Consider the following 23,136-nt stretch of genomic DNA (forward strand, 5'->3'; position numbering starts at 1 on the left):
TTGCCGGACGGTTCGGTCAAGTGTGCGCTTACTTTTAATCGCCTCTTACGATAGGCAGAGATCAGGATCTTAGTAGTATTCTTTCGATTGTCTAAACAGGCCGCTCGTAAACAGTCATAACCTCCTTACTCTCTAGAATCTTTGAACAATCCTTTAATATATTTTTACCGTTTTTGTAATTTATTTAATTCTTGTTATAAAATTTCTATCTTGATCTAGTAAGATATTTTCCTGTCCCTGTTATTCCTTTATTACCGAAACAATATATAACACATATGCTGTTTCTTAGTGTTGTTCTTTTCGAATTAAAATAAAGTTACAAAAATTATAGTAAATTTAAAAACCAGTTATTACAGAAAAACTTTTATTAAACAAAATACTAAAATATTTCTTAAAATTCTAACAGTACAGTAATGTATCTTAGTGACTACCCGGTCATTTTCTATTTGTAACCGTTTTGTAACTAAATTTAAATTGCTAAACTTAAATTTAAAGCCGTTAATATATAACAGTTACTTTTTTTTTAATATTAAAACGAAATTTTAGATTTATTTTAAACCTAACTTTAACATTAAAATCGAAGCTAAAATTATAGAAGAACACACTTTCAATTTAAATAGAATTAACTAACCTACTAAAATCTATATATTCTCTAACGAGAGTAGTTTTGTTTTTCGCTTTAAGTTGTTTACCCAAACAAATTTCTTTCAATTTCTCCAACGTACTTTTTGGATTAAACATGATATTTGATTTACGTTGTACGGGTTTTTCGTATACTTTGGCAGCTGCTGACGGAGAATATAGTTGATTGTCTCTAGAAAAATATTTATTGCTTAAAAAATAAAACTTAAAAATATTATACGCTGTTTTGTAATTGTCACCTTTGAAGGAAACATTCTACCTTGATATTTTATTTGTGTTTAAAATATTTACAAAGCGCTTATTCTGAGACGAACTTTCTGTTTCTTCGTTTTTCTTCTACAGGAACTATAGAAAAAATAAATATGCACCGCGTTATTTATTGAATTTATTGATAAATATTTAGTAATCTGTTACTTTTGACAGACCTATCTACCAAAACATTCTCCAGTCGTAGTAATCCGGAACGAAATAGACTACATTCAAGCAATTTAATTAAACCCAGCCTGAGAGACTTGTTCACCCATTGAAATAACGTTCTAGTGTAACAATTCATTGGAGGGAGGTGTATTATTTAGAGTAAAACAGGACTCACTCCACCCCGCTCCAATGCTCCAGACCATCCCATTCCCCCTATAGCACTCTGATGCGCGATAGGAGCACACTATCAGGCAAATGCTCTTAATGTCCGAGTCCGGAGTACAAGGACTCCAACATGGTTCGTTTCGTGCTTTCCTCTTGTGACATATCTGCGAATCTGAAATTGCTTGCTCGGGCCTTAAGTCTCCGCTTAAATCTTCATGAAAAAGCTCCATTGTATGCAGCTGTTATTTGACTGGCGCTGTCCAGTAAGGAATCTTGCTATAACTGTGCTGAACCCAGGCCTTTCTGGTACTTTTACGGCTGGCTCTGAAGCGAAATATTTTGTAACTGATGCTCTTCTTGCAGAGGAAATAAAAGAACAGTTCTTCGAAGACCTAGCGCAAGCCTACAGGAGATGTCGCAGAAATGACATTAAAATTGTATTAGGTGACATGAATGCAAGAATAGGACAAGAACGAGTTTTCATGCTCACGATAGGAAAGCATAGCCCACACAAAATCAGTAGCGATAATGGATTACAACTGATAAACTTAGCAGTAGCACTCAATATGACAGTCGCTAGCACCTATTTTGAACACAAGAACATACACAAGGTAACCTGGACCTCTCCTGATGAAAAAACAACGACTCAGATTGATCACATATCATATTGATCATATAGAAATCCTCGACAGAGAGAAAGGATTAAAAGCATTCAATAAGAAAGTTAACATCAGCAGAAAAGAATTCAAGACATCCACAAGTCAATGCCGAAGTCAGAATGACGACCTATTAACAACAAGAAAAGATATATTGATTAGATGGATGAAATACTTTAACCAATCACTTAATATGAAGGAAGAAGAAGAAAACCTGGAAGACGAAAGAGATAAGGTAAGGGGAGAAAACGAGAGGGAAGAGAAACCACGGAAGATTCTTGTAGTTAAAGATGCAGTTAAAAAACTAGCTAGAAACAAATCACCCGGAATAGATAATCTCCCAGATGAACTATATAAAGCAGGTGACCATGATACCATAATGGCATTACAGCGGCTTATAAAAGAAATATGAACACAGAAATCCCTCCCCAATGAATAAAGTATTGGAATACTTTGTACCATACACAAAAAAGGAGATATCTTTGAATGCTCTAACCACAGAGGAATTACGCTTCTAAATGCAGCGTATAAAATATTTTCTACAGTATTATGCCACCTTATGCCACCATATGCAGAACGGATAGTGGCAAAAATACCAGGCTGGTTTCAGAGGTGGTAAATTGACAATTCATCGGATTGCAACCCTAAAACAAATTTTGGAGAAAACACTGGAATATGCATGCTGGAATATGGAATATGGCATTGATACTTATCACATATTTATAGACTACAAAGTCTACAGCCTTGTGAATAGAAGAGAAATGTTTAAAGCAATGAAAGCAATGAAAGAGCTAGGAATTACATTTGTTATTAAATCAGTTGGTAAATAACAAAACTAACTCTTAAAAAAGTTAAATGTAGAGTACAAATTCAGGGAGAACTGTCTGAACCTTTTAAAACAAATAACGGTCTGCGCCAGGAAGACCCTCTCTCTTGTATACTGTTTAATCTCGCTCTGAAAAAAGTAAAACATATGTCACAAATCACAACCACTGGTTGAATATATAATGAATCAGTGCAAATCCTGGCCTATGCTGATGATATCAATATTGTTAGGAGAAAGGAAAACGCTGTACGAGAGGCGTATGTGGCATTAAAAGAATCAGCTACAGAAATAGGTTTAATAATAAACACCAACAAAACGAAGTATATGAAAATAAGCACGCAACCACAAATGCTACAACCATTTGTTATAGAAAACGATGTCATCGAAGCAGTGAACAAATTTGTATACCTGGGAGTGCTCCTTAACACTGAAAATAATCCTACTGCAGAGATAAACCGCAGAATTTGCACGGTCAATAGATGCTATTTTGGGCTCAATCTTCTCCTTAAATCCACAATTATATCGAGAAATACAAAAATAAAACTCTATAAAGCAATAATACGCCCAATCCTAACATTCGGAGACCTAGACTCTAACAAAAAATAATGAAAACATGTTAGAGTGTTTCGAAAGAAAAGTACTAAGGCGAATCTATGGAGCAGCTAATGACAATTGAGTGTGAAAAAGTCGATACAACAAACATATTAAGATAGGACGTCTGAGTTGGATAAGACATGTAATGCGGATGGAACACAATGACTCAGCTAGAAAAACGCTCCTTGATAGACCCATTGGTCAGAGAAGAAAAGGAAAACCCAGAACAAGGTTCCTTAATAACATCAATGAAGACATGAGAAACATGAAAATACGAACTTGGTGGATAAAGGCGATGGATAGGGACGATTGGAGAGAAATTCTTGAGGAGGCTAGGACCCACGCAAGATCGTAAAGCTAGTATGATCATGATGATCTAAAAATAATTAGAAGACTTTACTGGGATTAGATTGCAAATCTCACAATTGAAGGTAAAACAGATATTAATTTATATAAATATGATTAATAAAAGTCTGTATTATTTTTATATGTTAGTAACGTATGGTCCTAAAGTTTTGGGAAAAATTTCACCTGGTCTGATTGAGAAGCAAAATGCATTTAACAAAGAAGGCCATGGAATTGTATTGTCATCAGTTATTGACATTTAATAAACAAAACAGAATATTTTGGTTTGTGCTCTGCAAAATGTCTTATAAAATTGATATTCGTCGAGGTGTTTATAATATGGTTGGGCGAATGTCGAAACGAGATATTGTTAATATTTATCGAGATCAAAACATAAGCAAATCGACAATTTATCGCACAATCAGAGAATGTGAAGAAGGGATACCATGTGTTAACTTGCGTAAAAGTGGCCGACCGCGGATTTTGAACCATATAAGAGAGGCAAGACTGATTGAAGCAGCTAAGAACAAAATTGGGGTCTCACAGCGAAAACTGGCCAGAAGATTTCATGTTGGAAAGACTACAGTATACAGGACCCTATCGAGTAACAATATTATCTACCGGAAAAGAAGGAAAGCTCCAAAATACACAGAGGAGCAATTAGAGAGAATTCCGAGATGTTGCCGCGCGTTAAGGCGAGTGCATTTCGTCAACAAGTTGATCGTGATGGACGATGAAAAATATTTTACTTTGTCCAACTCTGAGATGAAGGGTAACGATGGGTTTTACACGAACGATTACGAAAATGTACGTGATGAAATAAAATTCAAAAGTAAGAAAAAATTTGAGGACAAAATTTTGGTATGGTGTGCAATTTCTGAGGCTGGCTTTATCTAACAGCCCTACATTGGTGTTGTTCGAGACGAAGCCTTAAACGCAAATATTTATATTCAAAGATGTCTCTCTAAATTGCTTCAGTTTGTGAACACACATCATGCAAATGATCAAATAGTCTTTTGGCCAGATCTTGCTTCATGTCATTACGCGAGGATCACAAGGGACTGGTACGAAACTAACAACATTACCTTTGTACCGAAAGCTGACAATCCCCTTAACCTACCTCCGGCTCGTCCAATTGAAGAGTTCTGGACAATATTAAGTCGGAAAGTCTATAATAACGGATGGAAAGCACAAAATCAGGAACAGTTAAGACGCCGCATATATACAAAAATTAGAGAAATTTACGCCGAGGTCGTCCAAAGGATGATGCAACGTATCAGGGTAATTATTAGGCAAATCAAAAATAATGGCCCCTTGTATGTCATTTGAATTTTGATTTATAATAAGGATAGTTAAGTTAAATTGTTGAATAATTTAATAAAAATATAAGATTATTGTGGTCAGAGTTATATGCTTTTGAAATTTTTCCCAAAACTTTAGGACCATACGTTATAATATAACTGTTAATTCGAAAGAAATATTTATTCGGACATTCTAGTACTCCTTTACTACAAAACAAAATATTTAATTTTGTATTGATCGCTTTACGGAAGATATACATCCGACCACACTTAACAAATATTTCAAAAGATACTTACTCGTGACTAAGACCATATACATCCACAATGTACTGTTTTAGATCAAGAAGAAGTAACCATCCCTGAGCAGCAGACATACAAGCCTGTAACTGGCTGGTATCCTTTGGTAGACGACTTAAGACAGTTGTCTCGTCCTCCTCATCTTCATCAATATCAACACCAGTGATATCATCCGTTCTGTCATCAGGATTTTTCTTTTTTGTTTGGTTCTTGACAGAATTTAGACCCTATAAGAAATGTTAGTATTTAACCCAACGAATACATATGCTTATGAAGACGATGTCATTCGTTTCAAATGTAAATAAACAAGGTTTGTAACCCAATCGATCGAGGAAGCTGGTAATCAAATTGTTTGCGTAATTCGTACATGCTGACGACGCAGTAGTTTTTTCAGATAGCCTAGATGGTTTACAAGCAATAATGTCGCACATATCAGATATAAGTCGAGAATATGGGCTGGATCTCAATACGAACAAAACAAAGTACATGGTAGTTAGTAAGCGCGAAATATTAAATACACATCTTTTGGTGAACTAACAGCCAATTGACAGCTACACATATCTTGGTACTAACCTAAACAGTCAATGGGACCACTCTATTGAAATGAAAGAACGCATAGGGAAAACAAGATCAGCGTTCGTAAAGATGAAGTCTCTTTTCAGAAGTTACGATTTACCACTTAGTACCAAAATCTATATTATCAGATGTATTTTCTACATTATTATACGGAGTAGAGGCATAGACGCTCTCTGAAGCTTCTTTAGGAAAGCTCGAGGCTTTTGAGATGTGGTGTTACAGGCGCATCTTACGAATTTCATGGGTGGAACATGTGACTAATATTGAGGTCCTACGTAGAATTGACAAGAAATGCGAGATCACTAACACAATCAACGAGCGCAAATTAGAATATCTTAGCCGTTATGAGAAATGAACACAGATATGGCTTATTGCAACTTATTCTTCAGGGCAAGGTATTTGGAAAGAGTGTACCAAGGAGAAGAAGAATATCTTAGCTTCAAAACCTAAGGAAGTGGTTAAATACGTCTACAACCAGACTAATTCGAATAGCTGCAAGTAAAGTTAGGATAGCTATGCTGATCGCCGACATCTGGAACGGATAGGCACCGTAAGAAGTAGAATTCATACAAATTTTTGGCAACGGCTGTAGAAACAAGTTTTTGTCGAATGGTGAAATAATCGAATATTTTTTTCACTTCTGGTTATAAAGTTTTATTTTCAAATTGCACTATTCTTATACTACAATACAAAAAAAGAAGAAATTCATAGGTGTATGTTCTTTTTTTTTTTTTTCGTCAGCTGTTCCCTATCTTTTTGCATTCTCTGCGTCAGGTCGTGTTTCTACCGCGTATGCCATTATTGGTCTGATGACTGTTTGTAAATTCTGCCTTTCATTTCTTTCCCGATATTTTTGTTTCTCCATATTGTTTTATTTGGGCAGTGTGCGGCTCTGTTTGCTCTATTCACTTGATCTTCCACTTCAGTTTCGAGCTTTCCGTAGCTAGATAATGTGATGCCTAGATATTTAAACTCCATCACTTGTTCTATTATCTGACCTTCCAGCTTTACATTTTAGTAAATTTACTGTTACTGCATTTTATCTTTTTTGTGGAAACAAACGTGTTAAATTTTCTGGCGGTTATATGAAATTGGTGCAGCATACGCTGTAAATCGTCTTCACTTTGACAGAATAGTATTGCGTCGTCTGCATAGCAGATTATTTCAAGTTCTTTTTCTCCAATTTGGTATCCTTTTTTAGTTTTTGCTTTTTTATTATTTCATCCATAAGCAGGTTGAACAGTAGATGACTCAGAGAATTTTACTGTCTTATCCCATTGCCACCTTCAATAGGGTGGGTTAGTTCTTCTTTTACTTTAAATTTTATTGTATTGTTTTGGTATACACTTTCGATCGTTTAGATTATTTCTACGTATCTCTCTTGCGTACAATAAGTGAATAACGTGTTTTAGTTGGACCTAGTCAAATGCCTTCTTAAGGTCCACGAAAAATAGATATGCCAGTTTGTTGTATTCGAATGAATTTTTCTGCACTTGTCTCATTATAAATATAGCGTCGGTGCATGATATTCCTGACCTAAACCCTTGTTGTTCTTCTGCTAGTGTTATAATTTCATTTAGTTTATTTGTTTTTAATAAATTAATTCCTCCTTAATGCTTCCTTTACCTCCTCCTCCACAATGTTTATTCCTTCGTTTGTCGTCACCTCTGGTGTTGGTGGTTCATTATCGTCAATTTTAGCAAATAGGGATCGAAAATAGTCTACACATGTTTCCTTCTTCATCTCTTTTCTTTGTCCTCTGATCATTCTGCATATTTCTTTTTATGTTACGTAGAAATCGTGTCCCATCTCTTTTGAGAAGCTCTGCTAGTGTTTCTTTTTATTTGTCTTACTAAAGTATTCGCTTCCTAATTATAGGACAAAAGTGGCCCTACCAAGAAAGCCACTTTCGCCGTATTCGCCGTTTCGAATGTTGGTTTTATCGATCTTTATCACCGTTTTAGTCTTCATCTCCAACCCTAAACAAGGGGCCCTAAAAAAATGCTATCATCCGGCCTAGCTGAAATCTATTTTTTATAGAAGTGTGGCTCCTTTAACTCTCATTTTTTTGTCTGGTCTTGGAACCGACTGCATCGAGTGTAGAGCTACTTAGTTCACCCCATAACTAACACAGGCGGAGTTTTATGACATCATTGTCGTCACAAAGTTAAAAATATTGCGCCAAAATTACCATTAATTTGATATAATATTGATTAATATTCAGTTAATAATTGGCATGTATTAACTGAATATTAACCAATATTATATCAAATTAATGGTAATTTTAAAAAAATATCAGTTAAAGAAATACAAATAATTGGTTGACACAGGTCTCGATTCTACAACTAAAAATCATCACCGGAAGACATTACAACTTATTTTGTATACGAACTGCGCAACAAGTAATTATGGACGCTCCTCTCGACCGAGTTGCAAAAGTTACGCTACACATTGAATCTCAAATAAGCGTATGCATTTTCTTCTTAAGGGAGGCAAGTGGTTTTTCGAACTTAACAACATATGCCAATATTAAAGTGGGAAATTAAAAATATGAAAATCAAAATAATAAAAGATTATTAAAATAAAATATATAAAATTTTTTCTAAATACTTTTTCAAGCGTTCATTGTAGCTTATATATAAGCATTTCTTTGACAGTAAGTTACACAATCATCTAAATACCTTAAAAGAAGAGTAAGATATACTACTTACGTTCTTAAAGTTTTGCAGTAAGTTTGTTCCGAAGAGTAAGATCTTAATATCAATATAATGAACCAAAAATAAGGGTTCGTCTTGTACTTGGTAGGGAAAATAAGCCATATTATCAGCTAGATAAATCATGTACGATAAGGCAAGTTCCTAAAACATACAGAGTACACATTTTGATGAATGTATTGATTAATTTTTAAATGAAATTACTCACATTAGGTTCCTCGAACTGTTTCAAACTAAATAGTATTAAGGCTCGTCTCTGCTGTCTGGAACCTCTCAGTAGTGAATAAAGATGTCCGTTTAAAGCTACAGGATATTCTTCTTTCTCTTTTATCTTAAAACCTCTTACAACTTTTTCTTGTTTCAAAATTTTCTGCAGTTGGAACGACAATTGAATACCCAAAGTTGATCTCGTGTGTATCAATCCTGGATATCTATTCTCAATTTCGTATAAGCGTTTATCTGCATTAAGTGCCACCGGCTGTTCACAGTCTGTACTCATACAGATCAAATAGGGAACCATGAGTATAGGGTGCACTAAACCTTGTCGTAAAATCATTTGTACAACTCTGAAAACAGCTTGGCGAATCTGCAAGCTATCGTGTACGTAGCAGTTGAGGACTACTTTGAGATAATACTGAATGACTATGCTTGCTATACCTGATGAGACATCATCCATTTCCTTCAAGTCTGTTTTCTTGGATATTTTGTTCCCTGAAAATAAGTTATAACAAATATTTTACAAGCCAATTCAATGAGACTGAACCAAAATTGGCTATGAAGATATTACTTACAATTTTTATTGTCTTCTATCAACCTAATGTCCTCTTCTTTCAAAAAGTTTTCGATATTGTTTAATATCTCAACCTTTATTAGTAACGAAGCTTCTTTGGAAGCTAGTTGTTCATAATAAATCGTTTTCAGTTGGTTGTCCCACAAAAGCTGGTAATATCTGCTACAAATAATACCAATTGCTTTCAGTGTATTCACCTGTATATCAATACTATCTTTTTGGAGAAAACATAACATGGTTCGGTAAACTTGGTCCGTGGTATCAGGCTAAAAGTTTATAAAGGAGAATATAAAATAGGTGTATCAGAAATTAATCACTATTGAGAAAGAGTGCTGCAAGAAAAGTCTGTTTGTGTGAAAAACCTTAATAAACATAAAATATTTATATGAATAATAACGAAAGGAATACAATTATTGATGAAATCACATCAAAATATAGGCAGTAATACATATTCAAATAATAATTAATTCAGCAAAATTTCATAAACACGATAAAGGTAATATTTGGTTTTTATAGATTAGATCAGCGGTGCTCAAAGGGTCGATCGCGATAGACCGGTCGATCGCCAAAGTTTTTGAAGTCGATCGTGATTCACGGAGAAAATACGGGGACTGCCCTAACACACCACACGTGCATGATCGAAATAATTATGATGCTATCTCCTCCTCTTCGCCCGAAAGTTGCGATAATGCCGATTCGGCATATCAGCATTCACAGATTTTTAAACTGGGAGTGTGCTGTATCGGCATTGCATTGCTGTTAATCAAGCATTAATCATTCATTACTAAGTTATTACTCGTAAAACATTTTAGTAATGTATTATTTACATTAATATTAGAAACTCGATATGAGTGCCGCGAAAAAGAGTAAAACATATTTTAGTAATGCGTGGGAAGAAGAATTCGTGTTTACTATGATGAAAGATAAATGTGTTTGTCTTGTTTGTCGGTCTTTCGTTGCTCTGTCCACACGCGGAAATTTAAAACGGCATTATAAAACTTTGCATAAAAACTATGAAAATGATTTTTCGCAAAACACTTTGTTTAGAAAACGAAAAGTGCAAGACTTGAAAAGTAGTTTGAAAACGGAACAATCAATGTTCACTAGGCCTGTTAAACAATCAGTAGCTACAACAATTGCGTCGTTCAAAATTTCTTATATATTGGCACAACATAAAAAACCATTTGAAGATGAAGAGGTAGTGAAGGAAGCATTCATTGAGGTTGCGAATGTATTATTTGAGAACTTCAAAAATAAAACAGATATTATGTCTGCAATCAAAGAAGTCCAGTTATCATGTCCAATGGTTGCTAGACGTATCGAAATCATGGGCAAAGATTTGGAAAGCCAAGTTAAAAGTGATATTATGAAGTGTAGGTATGTCATTTTTTTGCAATTTGACGAGTCAACCAATATGTTGGCTAAAGAATAATTGTTAACAATTCTGCCTCTGAAAGAAAAAACTCGCGGAGAAAATATATAAAACGTTTTTATGAATTTTGTGAAACAATACGAGCTACCGATTAACAAACTCGTGTGTATTACAACAGATGATGCACCATCCATGACTGGCGTTAACATTAGATTTGTTTCATTATGTCGAGCTAACGATGACTTTTCATCGTTTTTTTCATTTCATTGCATCAGTCACCAACAAGTTTTGTGTTCCAAAATTTTAAATATAAAGATAGCGACTCTGCGGAACACACTACTTCTGCATACAGATGTGAGATCTGCAGCTCACATTATTCTTTGGATCAACATACTTGTGTGAGTCTGCATTTTCCCAAATGAAGATAGTGAAATCAAAATATCGTAATCGGCTAACTGACGAACATCTCTCTTCATGCTTGCATTTGGCCTCGATAGTTACGTACCATCATATGAAATACTTGTAGATGATATGCAGTGCCATGCATCAACATCCAAATAAAGTTAATATGAAAAACATGAATTTAATTATAACTCACTGTAGTTACCAAGTTTTTATCAACTAGAAATGTGCAATAAAATTTTTTATTTTTAAAATTGTTTTTTTACTATGCTTTGTTTTTAAACCAGGAGGAGTAAACTAAAGAGAAAGAAAGAAAAGTTACCAAATGCATCTTTTTTTTTGTTGATCATATCGGCCTTCGACGGTTATTAAAAAATATTATCTAAAAATTAAAAGAATAATGCAGAAAACACAAAAAATCGCCGATATAACTTAATGAACCTATGAAATGCCATTAGTGTCAAAATTTCATAACAATGGAGTAAACTTGCATGAGGTTGGACCAATTACAAACAAACATTGCGGCGCGGTAAAATTACTCCTGTTTTAAAAACAGAGTATAGCAGTCGATCTCCGGACGCTTGCAGTTTATGTGGTAGATCCCATGCAGTATAAGTCTGAGCACCACTGGATTAGATGTTCAACACACGATACAATATAAAAAACAGTTCAACAACAAACAATAAAATTGTAAACTTGCAACGAATAATTGTATAATAATGCAGCAATTTAATACAAGTAAACCTACTCAGCAACAATATAATGGATATAATTTTGTACTTTACCACGTGGGGCGGCTTTTGGCCGCAAGGCACTAAGAATACCCGGGCGAATTTCGAGAACAAGGTAATGGTACATGGCGGGTAGTTTTTGGATGTAGCCCTAGCGCACCAATGTCATTATACAAAAAACAGTTCAACAACAAACAATAAAATTGTAAACTTGCAACGAATAATTGTATAATAATGCAGCAATTTAATACAAGTAAACCTACTCAGCAACAATATAATGGATATAATTTTGTACTTTACCACGTGGGGCGGCTTTTGACCGCAAGGCACTAAGAATACCCGGGCGAATTTCGAGAACAAGGTAATGGTACATGGCGGGTAGTTTTTGGATGTAGCCCTAGCTCACCAATGTCGCTTATCTCTTACAGTTGGTAGTGTTTCCTTGGTGGACGTGAAGCAACACGTTCGGCTGGGCTATTAGTATGAGGAGAACGAATATCGGTTTTTTCGTGCGTCTCGTCGTTGTATTGCGAGTGAAATGACAGATAACTTTCGGGCTAATTTTACGTTAGAAGAACATGTATTTTTATTAAAATAGTTTTACTGTCAGGATCGCGATGAAGAATATATTAAAGAACAAAAAGATTATACATAAAGATGGTCTAATTCACATTTTCGATACGATATTGCATGGTGGATTTAGCCAAAAAGTTTGGCGCACACATGAGAATACCTTGGCACTCGCTCAACAATTCGTTGATAACCCTCGCCAAACGAACCTCGTTAAACCCTAGCAAATATAGTACTGTTTGAACGATTATAAAAGATACTACTTTGACTTTCATCCCCATTTGCTGGAAGAGCTGAAACCGCAGGTATTTCTGCCTATGCTTTGAGCAGGAATAAACTATCGATGGATTGTTGGCCTCTTTTTTTCACAAGTTAATTCAAAAAAGGTATTTGGAGCTTTTACAAGACCTACGTGTAATTTTCGAAGATGACAGCATTTTCCCTAGATGGCTCGGTAAAAGTGAAAACGAACCGTAGCCTCCAAGGTGGCCAGACATTATTCCTATCGATTTTTTAATCTGGAGCATGCTTAAAAACAGAGTTTTTATACATACCATCGAAAAACGGTATTTGAAGTGTATTAAGATAAATCGTGAACATTTTAAACACTTATTGTTCAATTACAAATTAGTTCATAAATTTGTAATCCCACATTAATCTTAATTTCTCGAAATTTGTATAGTTTCACCATGTATAATTGTAAAACATATCGATTAGTGGCTTAATTATAGTTTGTTAAACTTCCTGCAAACTATAGATTGCCTAATATGTAGCGAGGAAATGCTAGCAATCATTTCCTCGGTTCAAATTATATTTTCCAGCTTGCAAAAGTCAAAGGTTTTTGTTCTATGCAGAGGGCAATACACTTATTTGATGAATCGTAGCATTTTAGTGAGATTATAAATATACCTTCGGGACTAGTTTGGGACGTAGTCTTTAATAATTTTTTAGCGCAACAACAACTGCAGTGTAATAATTCAGTAACTGTCAATAAAACTATATTTTACGTCACGACTTTTATTTTATCATCGTCGATCGAGAAGAATCGAACACAGAGAATTAGAAACAATTCGAAATTATAATCATATTCGAATTTACCCACTTATTGTAAATACATTTTGGCGTTATAAAGAAATAAAACCAAAGTTTTGTAAATGTGTTTTTTCTAGATTTGCCAGATAACTTATGCTCATCCTTGTACTTTAGGGTAGATTTTAAAACGAAAAAACAAAGAGTTAAATATAATAAACTTACCGCTAGTTCCCCCAATACTTCTGGATCTTTAAAGTCAAAATACTTCAACAGGAGTCCAACAATGAACAAAGACCTTTTTATTACAGCTTTACATATAGCATGTTCTTCAGTAGACAAGCCAGTACTTTCCCAATTTGTGTATCCAACCAAATAATTATAGAATTTAGTAAAGCAGTCTCTGATGGCATCATACTTGTGAGTAATTTTGTTGCAAATCGCTCCTAAACAAGACAAACAGCTGTTAACAATCGTTCTGTCGTACCGTAGCAGCAGCTTTATGATTTGTTCTTCCAGCTGTGCTAAAAACATATCGCTGGGATTTTCCGATAAAGGAATCGCTAATTCTAGCATAGCAATAACGCTTCCTATAGTCCCGTTATCTTTGGGAGATTCCTCTTGTAGTTCCAAATAACTTTGAAGCTTAGTCACGTGTCGAACTAGAAGCTGAGGTCTTACTTTAGCAAATATGTGTAGAGTTTTTAAGATAGCTGCAAGTCTTTCAGGCGATTCATAGTTGTGTTTATTGGGACTACGAAGGGTAGGTTCCATCAGGAAGTCGACTATTTGGCGAGAAGCTCGTAAAATTTCGTTAGGATGATCAACTTTTGATTTGGATGAATTATATTTCTCTTCTGATGGTTTCAATAACTGTAATAGATAAAAAATTGATAAAAAAAATACATACTGTCAAAAGCTTTAAAAGCTGTTAAGCTTTAGAAAAATAGAATGCCAGAATACGTAAATAAAAAAAGTTAAAAAAAATTAATTAAAATTTAGATTGACTTACCTCGAATAATAATTGCTCAAAATTTTCTAATTCTTGGGAAGCAGCAACAACTTCAACAATCCTAGTAACTTTTTTGAATAGTTTTGATCCGGATGCACAAGTAAACCACATGGTTTGGAACATTTTTAACACCAACTCTTTAACACTATCTTCATCGTTGATCCTTCGAATTATTTTTACACAAATTTCAGTATTTTTCTCAAAATCGGGATAGTGCAGGCAAATTTCGTTTAAAATCTTGATCACACGTTTTCTAATGCTTATTCCTGTATCTAATATTCGAGCGGATAACATGTCATAGTATTTATTTATTAACTCTGGTTTGTCCAAGATAAACTTGACTAAGAGATCCACGACAGCTTCTCTTACTGAAGCGGAAGGATCGATGAAAGACTGACTTATCATCAATTGAGTATCGTTACTTTCCAGGACCGTTGGATCGGTTTCAATGATGGTGGTAAGGCATTTTAAGCCTTTCGTTCTTAGAACGTTCGAAGCATCTTTCAAAACTATTAAAATCTAAAAACAATAATTAACTAAAAATATTCTCGATGTTATTGTAAGCGATTTAATTACTAACATGCATAGAAATATATTAGAAGGTATTTGAAGATATTTGTGAACTGAATAATAACTTACCGCATTGAAATATTGGTCAAAGCTTTGGGAAAAATATCTCTTGGAAGCTAAAAGCGCAACAATCATTTTTGCTTCGTTATACTCAATTTGGTATTCATACACTTGATGTTGGAATTCTGGAGAAAGACTGTCTTGGATTTTTTCTAAAAGAAACTTTTCTTTTTCAGCGATTTGTCCAGCGATTTCTGGATCTGTTTGTGGGACGTTTTCGTTATCTTTAGATTTATTCTTTGCTTTGGAGCTACTTTTGTATTTCAGGTTACATTTTTTAGTATTACTTTTTTCTTTGTCATCTAAACCCAGCTGAGACTCTCTTGTTGCAAAATCTTTGTACCACTGAACTAAGTAGAATAATCTTGCATTTTTGTAGATTCCATTCTGTTGACTATTTACGCCTAGAAATTCCAGTAAAAGTCTTTGAAGGAATTTTTCATCGTTAATAAGTACGTCGACGTTAATCTGAAATTTATTATAGCCGTTTATACAGTATGATCAATAATTTTACTTTGAAAATAAAAAAAAATTATCAAGAAACTTTGCATGTAAGTACAATGATATATAATACATGCGATGACATATCTTTTGTAACTACTCTACTTCTGGTTTTACCGAAAGTACCTTCAACCAATTTGTTAAAAAGAAATAAATCACTTTCCATTCAAAGAATAGGTAAATTTAATTTCTAAGACCAATGAGAAAAATTTTAGAAAATCACTTCAAATCTTCAAAATACTCGCAGTTAATAAAAGAATAAAAAATTAATAGAAAATAACCATCTAAATGGAAATTCAGCAGATGCAGAGAGAGGTCCGCCTAACTTTGACATACTGTATAAGATAAGACCATTTATAGGTAGACTAAATGAAATTTTCAAATAACAAGCCAATCCTGGAAGTCGATTTTCTATTGATGAATGTATGGTGAAATTTAAAAAACGTAGTCCTATCAAAGAGTATATGCCCAAGAGCCAATTAAGCGTGGTTATAAAATTTGGTCGGTCAGATAACCAAGCGGGTCAGACGACCGCCTCTCATTCGCTTCACTGTAGAATGGTTAAGTGGATGTGCGTTCAAACCCTGGCTCGGTGTACAGAAAAATCAAAAAGGATAACGCAGCAGTTTAAAAATCTAAAACGAATCTGCAACTTAGACTAGAATAATTATGCTGGTGTCTGATCGGCCTATGGGGGAGCAGTACCGCAAGGGATAAGGGCTTGCGGCTCGGTGATACTCCTCCATAGATCCCTACCGGAAGGGCGTGACGCCTAATATACCGGCATATATATATATATATATATTAGAAGTGATTATTTCGACCAAAAAATAATTTATAAATACGTTCGAATTATTGGGTAAAGTGGTCTGTAATGAAAATCTTTATTTTTTCTGAGATACTCAATATTTCGTTATTTATTTAATAGCTTCCTCAGGAGTAAACTAAAACAATTTGAACATTACAAAAAATGGCGTACAAATACATTTTAAAACACTCACAGAAATTAAAAGATTTCGCAAATAAAAACTGACATTGAAGTATTCGAAATATTGAATGTCAAGATTAAATTGTCTTAAGCACGTTCGTTACAGCTATACGATAAAAAAATAAAATTGTTTCAAATGTAAAAATTAAAATAACAATAAAAGAAACGTTAGAAGAATGATATTTCTTTGATGAATTATTAAGGTTAGTTGTTATTAAGATGAATGTATAATGTGATTAAAGCCACTATATATACAATATATACAATAGAAGGAGGCCTTATCCAAAGACCAACTATTTTTGTATTATTATTTTTGCTAAAAATATGTTTTATACGTCTCCTGAAAACTCACGAGGTTAGAACTAAACTTTCTAATACTAAACTATCAAATAACTACTAAAATTTTAGGAAATTCTTACCTTACTTTTGTCCGCATCTTTCTGACTGCTGTTTTGTTCTTTCCTCTTTATTTTACAGATCATATCACTGATATTAGCTTTTTCAGAAGCAAACAAGACATTATCTTTTCTTAATTTAGCTGCTATTATAGTCAAACAATCCAAACTAACTACTCTGAGGGCGATTTGGTCATCTTTGTTTAGAAAGATTTTTACCAGCATCTTTCCTAACAAACATAGCATTAAATCGGTACCTGGAAATTCTGGATTATTTCTAACCAAAAGCAGATCTTGTACGAAATTTTCGAATAAAGATCGACGGTCCGTATTCTTTTGCTGTTTAAAGCATCTTTGAAAGAAAATTGTAAGAAAACCACCTGCCATAGAGGTCGCTTCTTGGTATTTATTGCAAATGAGAGTGCTAATATCGACCTGAAAGACAAAAAATTATGATTTACAAATGTTTGGGTGTTTAATTTTTGGATAGTACCTTGTCCTTGGTTTTGGACTTGGTATTTTTCTGAAAAAGATTCTCTGGTAAAGTCACTATGGATTGTATAAGCTGCAAAACTAAGGCGCTCACTATTGATATATTTGTTCCATCCTTTAATATATACGTTTTTAAATGTTGTTTGGTAGTGGGAAGAAGCACAAGAGAAGATAGAATATTGTCCAAAAATACTGTTTGGTGTCTTTTATATGTTTTAAATAGCTGCAAAGAAGGTAATGGTAATAGTTTTAAGAATTATCTAATTGATGCAAAAAAAATTGCAGTATTATCTATTGTAGTTATACTGATGGTAGTAGTAGTAGTATATTTCTAAAATTGTAGATACATAAAGATCACTACATTGTTTTATTGACACAATGGCAATCGCTGTGATATGTTACGCTTTTCCACCTCTATATTCATTTCACAGTAAGTACGAATTGTCGTAATTGTCACATTGACATTAAAAATTTCAAACGAAGTTCTGAAAGAATAAACAAATAATTAATAAAATGCCTATTACGTTGTTAACCTTCCAAGGTAACATGGTAATTTCAGGGTCATTCGATACGCGAAGTAATTTATTTATTTATTGTTGCCTTCTAAAATAGACCCTCACCAAGTGTTACAACAGTTAAAAATACCATTAAACATTTTCAAATTTCGGGATGTGTAAACAGTTGTAAAAAGTGTCATAAAGGTCATGAACCACGTGTTAGACCTGTCGATAAGGAGCGTCAAAAGAGGGATGTTGATATTTGCGTGCTTTTGTGAAAGCTATTGAACCCTGCAATAGTGTAAAAATTGCTAGGGAAGTTAACGTAAATACTCGAAGTGTCCAGCGAGTCCTCAAAAGGAATGGGTATCACTGTTTTAAGATACAACCAACACAAGAACTGTTTCCGGAAGATAACTTTAGGCGGATGGAGTTTTGTGAATTTATGTTAGATAAACAGAATGAAAATGTACACTTTTTAAAAAGTATTTAATTTTCTGACGAATCTTTATTTTCATTACATAAAAAACACAATCCATAAATTGCAAAGTATTATTCTCGGAAAAATAAGCACCTCAGTGTTGCAGTGCGAACGCAGTATCCACAAAAGTTAAATGTTTGGACTGGGATGTTAGGCGACCATATTGTCGGTCCATTTTTTATCGATGGAAACCTAAACGAGCCCAAATATTTACAACTTTTACAGAATGAGATCATTCCGGCAGTTCGGCGGCAACAGGATGGGTGTTCGGCTCACAACACTAGAGCAACTATTGACTTCCTCAATCAAACGTTTCCTGATCGACTGATAAGTACACGTGGTACAATTAAATGGCCCACTAAATCCTATGACTTAGCATCTAACGATTTCTTTTTTTGGGGTTTTCTCAAAGAAAACATTTATAGGCATCAGTTTGAAAAGACCACAAACCTAGTCGAATTAGGGGCAAAAATAGTTCATTTCGCTGCAAGGATTACACCAGCCCTACTCTAAAATATGAGGAGAAATCTGTAAGACAGATTTGGTTACTGTTTAGCACAAGGAGGTGGAATATTTGAGCACTTAATTCATTAATCTGCTTTCCTAATTTTTATTTTTTGTTAGGTACATTTTACGAAGTTTGTAGGTTCTTAATTAGGTAGTATTTTTTATGTTTAAGTTTGGAAGAATTTTATTGTTTTTTTTTTATTTAAAAGTACAAACGATTCTTATTCTAATTTTTTTCTACTTTCTTGTTTTATTGTTATAAGTTTTGTCGATAAAATTTGTAAAATTTTTAGTGACAATAAAGCATATTAGGTACTTATTTTTACTTACTTATTTATTTGTATTGCTATTAAGGCTAAAAAATAACCAAAAAATTAGTTTTAGAGCATTATAATAAATATACTCTAGAGATGGGATTGCAATAAATCTTAATTCCTATGGTTAAGAAAACAATGTCGTTATCTGTATATATAGAGACATACATATATACGCAGAGCGTCAAAACAAAGAAAATTACATAGTTTGTCGCTTGAAGTGGGTCAAAGACATTTTATATAAGTCTTTTTATAGCGTAGAATAAACTGGGATACGATATGGAAAATACACAAAAGAGCGCCAACTATTTTCAGAAGAATAGTAGTAAAACAAAGCTGAAAACAAATGAATAAAATCAACAGAAATTGGAACAAAATAATTACTTAAAGAAAAATAACAAACACGTGACGTTTATTAAGTTACATCTTATTTATATCAAAAGTTTGATTTAGAAAAGTTGTGAACATTTGTATTACAAACATTTTGGTACCAAATGTAGTCGGTTGCCAACGAGTTATAGGTCATGGTGATCTTTTTGAGGGTTCGTCGCTGCCTATAACGTTCACGTTCATGCTGTAGACAATATTAACTTAGAAACCGTAATGGGCAAACATGGCCTTTAAAGTGATAAATGAAAACAAAGAGCGTTTTACAAATTTTTGTTCCAATCACAGCTTATTTATTGGTGGAACCATCTTCCCACATGAAAATATCCACAAGGTTATCTACATGGACTGCACCAGGTCATATAAGAGAAAATCAAATAGACCACATCGCCATATCAAGAAGATGGAGATCATCTCTTCTTAATGTACGTAATAAAAGAGGAGCAGACATCGCAAGTGACCATCATTTCGTAATCGGTACCATTAAAATCAAGATGGCAAAAAACAAAATAACGCAAAACACCAACAGACCAACATACAATCTAGACAAATTAAAAACGGCTCCAGGACGGCACATGTTTAGGGAGGAACTCCAACTCAAAACAAGAGAACGTGAAGTAAATAGCTGGGAAGATTTGGCAGATGTTTTGACAGAAATAGCTGAAGATAAACTAAGTAAAAAAACATAGAAAAGAATGGATGTCAGAAGAAACTTGGAATCCTATCGAGGAAAGAAAACAGCAAATGAAATATATTTTGCAAGCAAGAACTGTAGAAGAAAGAGCGAACCGATAACAAGAATATGAAACAATAAATAAAGCAGCTAAAAGAAATGCAAGAAGAGACAAGAGAAGGTTGGCTGAAGAACTGGCAAATCAAGCTCAAACAGCTGCACAACACAACAGAATTAGAGAGCTATACCAAATTACTAACTACTAATAAAAAATGGGCACAAATGTTCAAACATTGTAAGATACAAGACAGGTGAATTACTTACTACAACAAATGACCAACCAAGTAGAGAGATGGAAAGAGAATTTACAGGAGAGTCTAGGCACTCCCGCATAAAATAATTTCCATTATAGTCACTATACACTGAGGCTAAATGCAGCTTGACACACAATGTAACAGCGACGAATTTGACATACTTACTGGAGTTAGACAGGGATGTGTGCTTTCTCCGTTTCTTTTTAACATAGCAGTAGACTATGTTCTTTCCATTATACACTACACCTTGCTCCAACTGATTATGCAGGGAAAGGTCCAAGGAAAGAGAAGCATAGGGAGGCGTAGAATGTCATGGCTGCGCAACCTGAGAGAGTGGTACGGATGTACATCAAATGAACTTTTAAGAGCAGCCGTCTCAAATGTCCGAATAGCTATGATGATTGCCGACCTCCGCCGTGGAGATGGCACTTAAAGAAGAAGATTGTCTTTCCAAACTAGACTTCGACACAAGAGGGATACAATAAACGTTAACCACACGCCGAAGCGATCTGGAACACGCTGACGATCTCTGTCTGTTAGGACAAAGGTAGGAGAGTGGCTGGTATAAGATGTGGCTGAACAATTGGAAAACTTTCCACTGAAGCCAATAAAGTAGGTTTGAAAATCAATATTAGTAAAACCAAATCCATGCAAGAAACAACACGCTATTTACTATCAATAACATGTAGATTGAAAATATGGAAAACTTTACGTGTCTTGGAAGTGTCATAACAGAAAGCGGAAGAAGAGGACGATATTTGTATGAGGATACGAATAGCTCAACAAGCATTCAGCATGCTCAACCCTGTTTGGGGATCTGGCAAGTATACTGCAAGGACAAAGATCCGCATATTCCAGTCAAACGTCATATCTGTTTTACTCTACGGATGTGAAACCTGAAAAGTGACAAGAACCCTTACAGATAAACTACAGGTCTTTATTAATAAATGTCTACGATAAATTGTTCGTATTTTCTGGCCTAAAATCATCACAAACGAAGTTCTAGTACACCTGACCGAACAAAAAATGGAAGAACATCAAATAAAGTCCAGAAAGTGTTGGATTGGTCACACACTTAGAAAAAATAATTCCAGTATTGCAAAGATTGCCTTAGAGTGGAATCCTCAAGGAAGAAGAAAAAGAGGTCGCCCAGAGCAAACTTGGAGAAGATCCATCATGGACGAGATAAGAGGTCAAGGAAAGTCTTGTAGTGAGTTGAAGACTTTAGCACAAAATAGAACCCGATGGCGCGTTTTCACTGAAGCTCTATGCTCTACTTGGGAGTTCAAGAACCTCATATATATTATAACGTTCACGTATCCTCTCCGCTTCTTCGTGTTAATATATTATTCATTTTTGTTTTTTCTCTTTGATTTATTTATAACGTTAAAAATATGCACACTCATAACAAAAAAAATTTACTAAAAATTAGGTTATAAATACAATTTTAAATATAAAACTGATATATTTACCTTAGTGACAAGATTCAAGCTAGCTATTTGTAAATTCTGCACGTTCTTTGCCCAAAACGTAGCAGTACATATCGAGAAGGCAAGAGAGATAGCCGTCTCATCTAATGTCAAAACATCGATTAATTCTGCTATTAAGTACACTAATTCGGTTATTTTCACAGTCAAGAGAATAAAACTCTTTTCAGAACTAAACAAATTTTGACAGTTTTCTTTCGTTTTGTTCTCTGCTGTATACGTCGGATCTATTGCGGGGAGAATTGTATTTGCAATAATATGATTTATGCAATTCATGACTCGATGTATAAGTTCTTCCAAATATACACGTTTCGGCATGTTTTTAGAAGTCATTATGTACATGCAGACCAAACAAGCATCTGCGGTGGCTAGTACTTTCTCTATTGATCGTCGAAATAGCTGAATATTTCTCTGAAAGGGAAAAATCTACTAATTTGAGTATATTATATCTTTAGGTATATAGTCAACTCCCGTTTATCCGCAAGAGGATGATTCGCGACTCTATAGAAGCCATTTTTAATGTGAATGAAAACGTATTGTTACAATGTAAACTGACCAGCAAGGAAACATATTTTCTTAAGCGTATATTCAGTATTTCCGAGAATCCATGATTGACACGTGATTGAGGCTACTTTTGACCAATTGGGACGGGTGATTGTGGATGACTAATTTTATTATTTATTTGGTAGACTAAGTTGTTTGTATGATGTGTGGTGAAACAAAGAATTGACTATGACTATCACGCAGTGGTGGAAGAGGGTCGTTAACCTGCGTGTGTTGTAATTCTAATTTGGGTCGTAGTTTGTGGAGTTGATCGTAGGTTGTAAGGTAGTGTTATATTTTGAGATAAAGTAATTGTTTTATTGTTTTGTTACCATAACCGAGAGAATAAAAACGGTTATGTTGATGATAAATCAAAAGTTAAATTGAAAATGGTGCTTCGTCGACAAGACAGTGGGAAAATTTTTAAAACAAAAGCACAAACTTTTTCCATTTGCTACATTTGCTGCATTTATGACATTGTCAATGTC

General features: G+C 34.2%; 1 protein-coding gene across 2 annotated transcripts in view; it reads right to left on the reverse strand.

Moving 5' to 3' along the window:
- Positions 1–414: 414 nt before the first annotated feature.
- LOC140445592 (nipped-B-like protein) overlaps positions 415–23,136 on the reverse strand; it is a 40,844-nt gene continuing 18,122 nt past the window's right edge. For both annotated transcript variants that reach the window (XM_072537777.1, XM_072537769.1), the window contains exons 5-15: positions 22,091–22,516; positions 17,447–17,668; positions 16,978–17,388; positions 15,079–15,537; positions 14,440–14,958; positions 13,653–14,300; positions 9,325–9,589; positions 8,742–9,244; positions 8,531–8,677; positions 5,244–5,470; positions 415–814 (exon numbers count right to left, since the gene is read on the reverse strand). In XM_072537777.1, coding sequence (XP_072393878.1) covers positions 613–814; positions 5,244–5,470; positions 8,531–8,677; positions 8,742–9,244; positions 9,325–9,589; positions 13,653–14,300; positions 14,440–14,958; positions 15,079–15,537; positions 16,978–17,388; positions 17,447–17,668; positions 22,091–22,516 — 4,029 coding nt within the window. In that variant the 3' untranslated portion in view covers positions 415–612. The remainder of the gene's footprint in view (positions 815–5,243; positions 5,471–8,530; positions 8,678–8,741; positions 9,245–9,324; positions 9,590–13,652; positions 14,301–14,439; positions 14,959–15,078; positions 15,538–16,977; positions 17,389–17,446; positions 17,669–22,090; positions 22,517–23,136) is intronic.

This window comes from Diabrotica undecimpunctata, chromosome 1 (genome assembly GCF_040954645.1).
Source record: "Diabrotica undecimpunctata isolate CICGRU chromosome 1, icDiaUnde3, whole genome shotgun sequence".
Classification (NCBI taxonomy): domain Eukaryota; kingdom Metazoa; phylum Arthropoda; class Insecta; order Coleoptera; family Chrysomelidae; genus Diabrotica; species Diabrotica undecimpunctata.